At 43.7% G+C, this 11561-nt stretch overlaps 1 protein-coding gene across 2 annotated transcripts in view; it reads right to left on the bottom strand.

Annotated features, from left to right (window-relative positions):
• Window positions 1-4527: 4527 nt before the first annotated feature.
• The window catches only part of SLC41A2 (solute carrier family 41 member 2), a 136906-nt gene continuing 129872 nt past the window's right edge, over window positions 4528-11561 (bottom strand). For both annotated transcript variants that reach the window (XM_036252852.1, XM_036252851.1), the window contains exon 11: window positions 4528-4920. In XM_036252852.1, coding sequence (XP_036108745.1) covers window positions 4735-4920 — 186 coding nt within the window. In that variant the 3' untranslated portion in view covers window positions 4528-4734. The remainder of the gene's footprint in view (window positions 4921-11561) is intronic.

Genomic DNA, 11561 nt, shown 5'->3' with positions numbered 1-11561 from the left:
TTGTTGTTGGCCTTTTTCTTCCTGATTTATATTCGTTCTTTACACGTTAAGGAGATTAGCCCTGAATGTGTATCCTGCAGTTGTTGGATGTAACAGTCTTAGGCGTCAGTGAGGTCCAAGCAGTCGATGGCACTGTTCACACGTGGGGGATGCCTCGTAGTCACCCCCGTGGAGGTGTCCGGCAGACACCTGGAAAGAGGAATCTGGAAGGCAGGTGAGAGGCCTGAACTGCAGAAGTAAGTTTGGGAACACTGGAAACAACGAGGTGGGTTAGGGCACTGAGGGAGAAGAGGCAGAGAGGAGGAACATTTACAACATTTAGAGAGTGAGGAGGAACCACCGGGAAGACAGAGAAGGAGAGAATCAAGCATAAGGCGGACTTGGGAAGCCAAATGCAGCAAGCATTTGAGGGAGGAAGGAGACCATCAGACACTCTGAGAGCAGGAGATGAGAATTCTAAGAACTGAGCCCTGGATTCGGAGCGCTGGCCACCTTGACGGGAGCGCTTTCAGTGGGTGGGGGGACAAAAGCCTCACCTCCCAGACGGCGAAGTGATTAGACTATTTCTCTAGTAGGCTGCTAGACAGTTAGGGTGAACTTGATGTCTGAGGTTATAAACGTCCGGTTGACCCGTCTGAGAGGCGAAACCAGACGCGTGCAGCTGCCCGAGTGCAGGCGGAGCGGGGCGCGCCTGGGCTGCCCGTAGGCACGAAGGTGGCAGGTGAGCACCTATGGATGGACGGGCCCAGGGACCTAAGCTGAAAAACGAGAAGACTGCCGAAAACAGTGACAAAGTGGTAAGCAATGGATCGGAGGTCTAGGTATGGTCAAAGCCAATGTATTATACAACACAAATACAATAAATACAACATATATACAGAGATCACCCCGGTCTCTTTGGGGGTGAGTTCCACACAGGCTCGATGGCCTAGTTTATCAAAAAGCACATTCAACAAGGCTGGGTAACTATTTCTTCAATTTTATTCTTATTTGAGTTTACAACAGTTCAAAGATGGAAGATGCCCATTATAAATGGGTCGACTATATTACCATAGATATATTATACAGCAAGAAAGCCCAAATACTGAAAGACTTGTACAAATGTACTTCATTTGGCTACATCACTGATAGTTTATGATGGGGAATTTTTCATGTCTTCCAGAAGATACATTACCCTAAGTGCCCATTTCATCATGTTCTAAAGAACAATTTTTAAAAGAAATAAATGGTTGGTGGCCAAGAATGAAAAATATGTTTTTTAAAAATTATCTGTGTGTAAATACAGTATCTGGTAGATTAGCAAAAGAAAGAAGTTTGGAAAGCAGTTTTTATATTGTACAAAAATAAAACTGTGAATTTACATTAAGATGGACAATAATGGTTTTTGTGGGCAAATAAAAGAAGCCATCTTATCAGTTGCATACTTATGTAAAGGTTCTCAAAAAACTGGAAAAAAATTTTAGAGGCATCTAGATCCCTCTTATAAATTAATGCGGTTAATCGATGACTGCTTTTTCCATGTCTTACTTTTCTCCCCCTAGTACTTGCCTGTTAAGACATTTTGTTGCTGTAACTAAGACTGGAAAAGGAGACATAACTCACATCAGTCAGCCTAGTGCTGTATCCACACCTTTGGAGAATGGCTGGATCGGGAAGGGTGGTGGCAACAAAACGTTCCGTGAAATAAGGCATTGTTCTCTATTCTAACACTTTCATTTATCCGTGTTTTCCGGGGTCTTAGGAACACAAACAATTCCCAGTTGGCTATACGTAGCATCGAGAGACAGTAAGGGGAGGTTCCCTGTCTAACATGTAAAAGCAGCAGCAATGCTCTGTTCTACTTTCAACAAGCCTGTCTCTCCAGCTGCTCCCCTCCCAGTGAACTGATCAGGTACTTGCAATGCATTTGGAGGGTCACAGAGAGAGTTCTGGTGCAGGAGATCGGACACCTGGTCTTTAGTCACAATTTGGTCACTTTGTAGTCATGCAACCTGTAAAATGTAACTTCTCTGAGTTTCCATTTCTTTTGCTATAATATAAAGAAATATCTACCTGACATATTTCACAGGTACTGTTGTGAGTACTAAATAATACAGTGTATTTGAATGTGCTTTAGATTATGTAATGTACTACAGTTGTTAATAAATGCTTTAAAAATGTGGTTTGCTGGCCCTGGCCAGTGTGGCTCAGTTGGTTGGAGTATCATCCATACACCAAAAGGTGGGGCTTCAATTCCTGGTCAGGGCACATACCCAGGTTGCCATTTGATCCCCTGTCTGGGTCAGGGTCAGGTCAGGGCACATTTGGGGAGGCAACTGACAACTGATCAATACTTTGCTGGTTCTCTCTTTCCCCTTCTCCCTTCCTCTCTCTAAAATTGTTATTATTTTTTTTTATCCTCATCTGAGGACATTTTTCCATTTTTTGTTCAGAGTGAGAGGGAGAGAGAGAGAGAGAGAGAAACATCAACATGAAAGGGACACATCGAGTGGCTGCCACCTGCGCAACCAATCAGGGCCGGAGACAAACTGCAACCGAGGTACGTGCCCGTAGCGGGAACCGAACCCGGGTCTCTCTGGACCGCAGGCCGACGCTCTAACCGCTGAGCGAAACTGGCCAGGGCTAAAATAAATTTTTTTAAAATGTGGTTTCTTATGCACTACTTTATGTTAAAAAATCAAAATAGAAATCATTGGGAAATATAAATGCTTATTAATCATACGGTCCAAATGTAAACAAGTAATTTACAAATACTTTACAATAAAATCAAATAAATTATTTATGGTTTTTTAAAAAATAAAATAATCTTTGCTGATAAATATTCATCAACTTAACTTAATCATTCTTTTTTTCATAAGCATGTTCACTATGTGACATCATAACTCTCCAAAGGAGAAATTCTGTAATTCATTCAGTTCTCTGCCTCAGAAGCTTCATTATAAGGCAGAAGAACGAAATAATTAAAGTTTTAAAATAAGCAAAAATATATAACTCTAAACCACAGTCCCCTTATTTTAAAGAGCTTAATAGGAACACTTCCTCCAATATATGTATAAATGACCGACTGTTTACATACTATTAACACCAACTCATAACTTAAACCATTACGATCCAAGTTCATGTGCCTTTTTCTTCCCTTATCAATTAAATTATTAAACATCTGATGGTCTTAATAATAAACTATAAGTGATAGAAAAATGCTTACCTATTGTATAACTAAGGTGCTGGTCAAGTGTTGAGCACACGATGAGAGTTTTAGGGGAGTGTCTGAGACACAGCCGTGTGCATGACAGAGCCCCTGGAAATGAGCCTGTGCAGACAGCTGACACGAACAGGCACGAGCAACCACTGAAGCCGCCAACTTCTCTTTTAAAATGGGAAGCCTAGAAGTCTCGAGACTTCTTCAGAAGAACAAATGAGTCACTTGCCCATTCTAAATCTTATGTTAAATTAAATGATACAGTTGTTTTTAATGAGAAGAAACAATTATAGGTAAGAAATACCAAATTCTGGGCAGTAACAAAATTTTTGGACCAAATGACAAAAGTATATCAATAAAATGTGCTTAAGAATATATAATGCTAATAGTCTAACAGCACTATGAGCTTTGCTATCAACAAGCCAAGATTCAGTTCTCCATCAAAAGCTTGTTTGTCTCTGTAACACACACACACACACACACACACACACACACACACACACACTTTCTCTCACGTCTCTACAAATGCAGCTTGGATTATCTTCTGTTCTTGACTATTAAGTCTTCTGAAAAAGATCAACATTCTTTCAACAAATCAATGATCAAAACTGACCCATTGCTTTCATCAAAGATTCTCAAGGTCATTCTGTGTTTCAAGGGCAGCCTGCCAAACACTTGCAGAGATTAAATTAAATTAGCATTGGCACAGGGAAATTCATAGCAGCAGGTCAACGTGAATTTATCTTATGCTCAGCAGAACATATTTAGGTCAGGTTAGGAGCAAGTAATTGGCAAATTTACCCTCAGATAGCAGTGTAGTTAAAACTATCAAAGCATAGTAAAAGAAAAAGACACGGGCCCTGGCCGGTTTGGCTCAGTGGTTAGAGCCTCAGCCCCAAGACCAAAGAAAGAGTCAAGGGTTTGATTCCGGTCAAGGGCACACACCTTGGTTGTGGTTCAGGCCCTGGCCCTGGTCGAGGTCATGAGGGAGGCAACAAATTGCTGTCTCTCTCTCTCTCCATTCCTTCCTCCCTCCCTTCCTCCCACTCTATCTAAAGATAAATGGAAAAATATCCTCGGGTGAGGATTAAAAAAAAAACTATCAAAGGCTTGGTTGGGCCCCTTTCATTTTATGGTATGCTATGTGGTAGGTATGAGACATCTGAGAGACAAGAAAGACTAAACTAGAACTCTCCTCTAAACTGGCATTATAAATTAAACAAAATCAAGTACATTTCTGCTATGTTTGTGGTTTTAAACTTATTCATTGTAAACATCCTATATTCTTTTCTATTTAATTAATTTCAGAGCTTGAGCTTGTATCTATGTCTATGTGAAATTAGCATAAATACTGTTCATTCTGGTTTCAACACAAATTCCTTTAAAAAATGTTAAGGCCATTTAACTGAATCAGGGCCAACTTCAGAGTACCCTGACAGAAGTCAAACTACTAATTTAAGATTTCTGAAAAAGAGCCATTGGTGGTTATCTTGTGTTTTCCTTCTTGGTGACTTGGGAGTAATTTGTAGGGTTTATTAGTCTCCAACATCTCCATCTCGATCTCCAATAAGCCAAAGAAAATGAAAACTTAAGGCTAACAACGCTGTCCCGAGCAGGTCACCCAGTGCCGTCAGGTAGGGGATGGAGAAACTGTCCGGGTCCTTCCCTTTCCTCCAGAAGTGACGGACCATCCAGTCAGCGATCCACAGCAAGGTGAAGACCTGCGAGAGAACGTCAGAGATCAGTCTCGTCACCCGGATGTCCCTGGTGGACACAGCCATAAATCTACACTCTCGCTTTCTGAAAGTTAACAGTATGCGTCTAAGAATCATGCTTGAAAAGAAGAAACATTTTGTTAACAGGAAATTTTTTCACAAGAAAAAAATTTCATGTGTTGCTGCAATAAAATTCTTCTTCAACATTTCATACACGTCTCCTCATTTTCTTCTAGCCTCCCAGTAACCACAGCCATCCTTCTAGGTAACAGTACCGCACAACTGCCAAACTACTGTTACAGTTCAGCTTCTCTGCATGAGAATCCTGTGAGGAAGGAACAAGATACATGAAGGATATAAAAAGTAAAATGAGGAAATCATCGAACGTTCGATATGCAAGTATATCAATTGAAATAAAGTTGGAGAACTGACCATTTATTTACTAATTATAAGGCCACTGGTCGCTGGCAGAGGAAAATTTCAGAGCAATGGGGAGAACAATAGACAGAAGGCAGGTGCACTGAGGAGCGACCTGTCTATATAGGTGTGGATAGAGACGAAGAGCCAAAATATTTTAAAGGACTATTCAAATACGAAGGTAATATGTGTATTTTCTAGGATATCAGGAATACAGGGGTTGGCAAATGTAGGCTTTTGGTTGTGAGTACGCAAAACAGTTTACTCTTGTATTATTATTTATTAATTAATGTATTATTTATTTGTATTAAAACCATAAACCTACTTTTGCCCGCCCCTATATACAGACTTTTGTGATGCTTTGAGTCTGGGAATCAGATAAATGGGTTTTTTAAATCCATTTAGAGCAGGGGGATTCTGTAATTTTCAAACTCCTGAAGGGCTCGAGGGATTTGGGGTTACAGAGGTTACTGCTCACCGGCCTGGACAAGCTGGCAAGTGTGGGTGGTGATGAGGAGCACTTCTTTATCAATTACTAGCTGCCTGCAGACAAGTCACGTCACTTCTCTGACTCTATTTCTCTGAACGACATTAGAGATAATAACAGTCCCCACCGTGTGAACATGTTGTAAGGATTAAATAGACAAAATAATTTAGTGCCTGGTACACAAATTACCAATACTGTGTGGTATCAGCAGATTTTAACAGTGTCGCTGCTGTTACTATTTGTGGCTTCTCAGACCCTGGGCACACTGGGCGTGTGCGGGAGGGGCCCCCTCGAGGCCCAGAGGGCACCAAGGTCCACTTCCTCTCACTGTTCTGACAAGTGGGCCGTGGAGGGGAGGCGTCTGCCTGGTTCTGACGCTTTGGGTGCAGGAAGGCGAGCGTCTTGTCCGCACAGAGGGACACCACCGACTCCAGAGGAGTGGACTTTGGATGTCTTTGGGCATCTATCAGAAAAAGAGGTTGCATTTCACGTCCTTTTTTTTTTTTCTCTTTCCACACGAAGTTGATTCTTCCTTAGTGTTTTGCTGACAAAGACTGCTTTGGGATCACAAGGTTTCGTCAGGACAATCTCCTCTGCATGTGGAGGAAGCACGGGGTATCAGGAAGAATCCTGGACTTGGAGCTGGAAAAGCTGGATCTGATTTCCAGTTCTGCCCCTGGTCAGCTACATGGCTTTGGGCAAACTTCTTACTCTTCTGAGCCTCAATTCCCTCATCTGAAGGAAACAAACCCCGAAGGGCCCGATCTGCCACGCTCACTCCGAGACAGCTAATGAGAGCCTCAGTGCGGGGTGACGACGGTGACAGGCGGCACGCTGCGGTCACACGGACAAGCGCACAGCGTACGGCCCGGGAGGCGGCCAGCGGGCCCTGGGCGGCTCGGGCCACAGCCGGGCCGTGTGTGAGGAGCTGCGTCTTCAGAGTCTAACGAGCGACGAGCTTACAGAGTAGACACTCAGCCTCTGATGGAAGGCATGACAACGAGCTGGAGACAATGTCAGGCCCCGAACACAACCCGGCAGGAAGGGCGGGAGAGGAGGACTGTTCAGGGGGACTAGTTCACCCTGACACGCAGCGTCAAAGGGGGGGGTTGGAGGGTAAAGGACAAAAGTCACCGAAAGACAGAACTTTAGGAACAAAACACAATTTGGGCTATGTAAAAATGGAACGAGTTATGGAGTAAGCTCTGTATTAATGGAGTGTATGGAGATTCAATACAGAAATCTGCTGATTGAGTGAGTCATGCGTGAGGAGGAAACAACAGTTTCAAAGAGAATGAGGCCAGCCAATTTCTACAAGATTGGCAACAAATAAACATACGTGTATTATAATATTCTGTGTTTGTATATTAGTAATATATATAAATCTAGTTCTGGCCGGTTTGGCTCAGCGGTTAGAGCGCCGGCCTACGGTCTAGAGAGACCCGGGTTCGGTTCCCGCTAAGGGCACGTACCTCGGTTGCAGTTTGTCCCCGGCCCTGGTTGGTCGTGCGGGTGGCAACCACTCGATGTGTCCCTTTCACGTCGATGTTTCTCTCTCTCTCTCTCTTCCTCTCTCTCCCTCCCACTCTATCTGTACAAAAAATGGAAAAATGTCCTCGGGTGAGGATTAAAAAAAAAAAAAAACTATATATTATATACCGTACATATGTGATATACGTAGTTTACTAATTCCTTATACAACATCTGCATTGAACGCGGGGTTGGCACAGAGCCGGGGTTGGCAAGCGAGAGCCCCTGGGCCAAAGTCCACCTGCTGCCTGTTTTTATGAACAAACGTTATTGGAACACAAGTCTACCCATTTGCTTACTTACTCCCTATTTGCTCTGCTATTTAATCCTCACAAGATAATCATGAAACAGGAGCTACTATTTCCTGGTGTTCACTAGGAGGCGCCGACTCAGAGGTTGAGGAAGCTGCGCTGGCGCGACAGCGACGGAATGTGCCGTTGTGACAGGCACGCAACCTGACACAGTCACTCTGGCCCTCTACAGAAACAGAGGGTGCTGACCGCCCCTCAGGAAAACTCTTGCTCATACGGAGAGAAATAAAACGGCCAAAATCATATGCCAAAATCAATTCCAGGTAACCCCAAGTATAAAAAGCAATATTTGAAAAGTTTTATAAGAGACTGTCTTTGCGCCCTGGCCAGTTTGGCTCAGCGGTTGGAGCGACTGCCTGCGGTCTGGAGAGACCCGGGTTCGGTTCCCGCTAGGGGCATGTACCTCGGTTGCAGTTTGTCCCCAGCCCTGGTTGGTCGTGCGGGTGGCAGCCACTGATGTGTCCCTTTCACATTGATGTTTCCCTCTCTCGCTCTTCCTCTCTCCCCCTCCCACTCTATCTGAACAAAAGAAAAAAAAGAGAGAGACTGTCTTTGTGACATTGGTGTAAGGAATAATTTCATAAATAAAATGTACAATATGTTAAAAGAACAGTGTATATACTACATTAAAGACTTCTATGATTCAATAAATACCACAAATTAAGTTAAAAATAATGCTCCAGGCTTGGGAAAAATTTTCTGCATTGCATATAACTGACAAAGAAAATTAGTATTCAGAATAGTTACAGAATATGCAGAGAACTAGAGTTCACAAGAAAAAAAAATAAACTAATAGAATAAAAAAGGAAGTTTAAAGCACCAATAAACATACAAAAAGATGCTCAGTCTCACTAATAATACAGGAATGCACATTAAAACCACATTAAACTCCACTTATTACCCATCTGACCGGCAAAAATCAACTTTTAACCAATAATAATAGCGAACATTGTTTTTGAAATGGCCTGTTATGAGGTTAAGTGTTCAAAGTTATTCACATGTATGAAGTGATTTAATTCTCAAAATATAACATGCTGTGGGTAATTACTGCCCCTTTTGACATATGCATGAAGAAACTGAGGCATATGTAGAGTGTAAGAAACCTGCCCAAGATCACACAGCTCGTGGGTGGAGTCGGGTCAAAGTCACGCAAATCTAACACTACAGCCCACCTTCCACCCATCGGTCCAGTCGGCTGTTTGGTGAAAAGAAGTCTGCGTGGGTACCGAGTGCAATCTGGCACAACTTTGGAGAGCAATGTGGCAGTATCTACTCAATTCGAAGCTGCGCCCCTCCTTAATTCAGCAACTCCACGTAGAAACAATGCCCGTTCTTCCTTCTACAACACGGGTACAGGGGAAACTGTTCACTGCGAAGGAGGCTGGCCTGGGCCCCTTGCTGATGGCAGGTCCCAGGTGCTGCCCAGCGGCCGAAAGGACCGGGATCCTGGGGAACTGCGGAAGCTGTGGGTTCGTGCACACTAAGGGAAATGCCCAGGGACATCCACTGCACCACTGTTGCAAAGGTCAAAAACTAGAAACAGCCTAAAATGTCCACTGACGGAAGAATGGCTAACAACTTTCAGGTCGTACAACTGAACGCTACGTAGAAGCCAAAACGAATGAAAAAGAGCTATGTGAATCAATATGAATGTGTCTCAAAAGCATAAGGTTGAATGAAAAAAAAAGCAGTTTAGGACTATGTAAAGTATATGACTGTGATAAGGTTTACAAATATGAAAGACGATATAATATGCTGTTCACAGATATATACATCTGAGCAACAGCATAGGATGACAGTGATACGTGCCAATTCAGATGCTGGTAACTGCCGGGGAGAGTAAAGGGGACCGGGAAGGGAGGCACGGGAGGCACCGCCATACGTGTAATGTATTTTATTGATCATTTTGCGAGAGTTGCTTAAGTGATTTAAGGGTTGATACAGCTGGGCGGCAAACACACGGTTATGGTCTTCCCTGTGACTCCCTGCACATGTGCACGTCATAACAGAACAGTGCAAGCAGCTGGGCAGTGGTCGCCCGCTAACCAGGCTGCCTGGGCTACAGCTGAGAAGCCCACCCAGAGGCACACCCGAGAAAGGAGGTCAGCATCCCGAGTGGCACTGAGGTCTATCTAAGAATTGCTTAAACGTCTGTGTATGGAGCGAGCAAATGTCTACATTCTCTCATCATCCCTGTAACTCTCCTCCCCGGGTTAAGAAAGTGATATTTTCCGGGGAAACTAAATGGGAAAGACCCAGGACTCAAAGACACTGGGAATTAGGAGGTACCGGCTGAGAATGAGGCTTAAGTGGAGGTTTTCGTAGTTAGTGGTGGGGTTCCCTCAGACCCTACTTTGCCCCAAGAACAGCGGCAGGCAGGAGCAGAAGCCCCCCGGCGAGGAGATGAGACGTTTCCACTCGGAGGGCTCCCGCCCCACATCCACCAGCAGCAACATGCCCGTCCACCGCCTTCACCCACGTCCAAGCTACTTAGCCTCCCCGTGCCCAGCCCGCTCCTGTAAAATAGAGAAAATAACCCCACCTCATAGAGATGATAGATATGCGAGGGTCAAATCGTGCGGAACAGTGCAAACCTAGTACATATTTGCCATGATTCGGAAAAACAAAAACGAAACAGGCCGTATATGAAGAAACAAGAATCTAAGGGAGGAATGCCCTCGAAATCCTGAGAGAGGAGTATTTCCAGTCTGTAATTCTGTGCCGACTTGTCCACCGAGTGGTGAAGGAACTAAACGCATGTTAAGACGCGCATGCACCCAGAATGTTCTCTCCGTGCTCTTTCTGTGGAACTTTCTCGAATGTGTGTTGATCAAAACAAGGGCGAGAACCAAGAAAGGAAAAGAACCGGGATCCAGGAATGGACGAGCCGACCCAAGAGCAGCGAGGAAAGCCCCGGCGTGCGCCGTGGGCAGGGGCCGTGGGCAGGGGCCGTGGGCAGGGACCGTGGGCAGGCGCCGTGGGCAGGCGCCGTGGGCAGGGGCCGTGGGCAGACCCAGCAGGCGGACGGCGTGCTCTGGGAACGAGGCCCCGGGGTAAAGGCAGACTGGCAAATTATCTGAGATAATAGACTTATTATAATTATAATTACGGGCGAACACTAATTATAGGTATGTGATAACTATGATGAAACACTTGGGGGGAAATTAAGCATAGGCGTACAGAAAACTGTGCAAGTGGAAAAAAATAGGGTGATTATCTCCAGGAAAAAATTAAGAACAGATAAAAGGTAGGAAACTGTAATATACTACTTGGCTCTGTGATAAATGATATTTACAGTCACAGAATATAAACAATAGTTATTTAGTAAATACCAATGAGCCGCACTACATCAGGAGGATGAAAGTTGGGGAAATGAGGCATGGGGTAAGAGAGCTAAGTCCTCAGCCACCGTAACTAAAAGCCCATCAATAACTTACTGAATCGATAAAACAAAATGAACACCCGAGTAAAATATGGAGGCAGATAACAGAAGATACAGCTAAAGGCGCTCTGGAGGACTCTCGGTGTCTAGTGTGTTATTCACACACGTAAAGTAGCATATATATAGATAATCTTTTTCAAAATGTGACCCATAAATAGGTTATGAAATAATTTAATGTAACTGGTCTTTTTTTAAAAGATGAAATAGAACAGAACAGAAGGTATTTGTGCATATAATACATAGTAGGGATATTTCGTAAAATATTTGCCTATAAAATTACACATATTTGTATATAAATAAAATATATACATGTGTGCTTTGTTTTCAATGTAAACATGTTTCTTACTGAGGGTTGTGGTCAAAAACATTTGAAAGCTACTGATCTAACATGTGCATCTTACATGTTAGGTTCCAGGGATCTAACATGTAAATCACTGGGAGGGGAAAATCAAGCCTTCTT

The sequence above is a fragment of the Molossus molossus genome, unplaced genomic scaffold, assembly GCF_014108415.1.
Source record: "Molossus molossus isolate mMolMol1 unplaced genomic scaffold, mMolMol1.p scaffold_m16_p_10, whole genome shotgun sequence".
Classification (NCBI taxonomy): Eukaryota; Metazoa; Chordata; class Mammalia; order Chiroptera; family Molossidae; genus Molossus; species Molossus molossus.
Note: the sequence above shows the minus strand (reverse complement) of the source record. Positions and strands in the feature narration are given on the sequence as shown.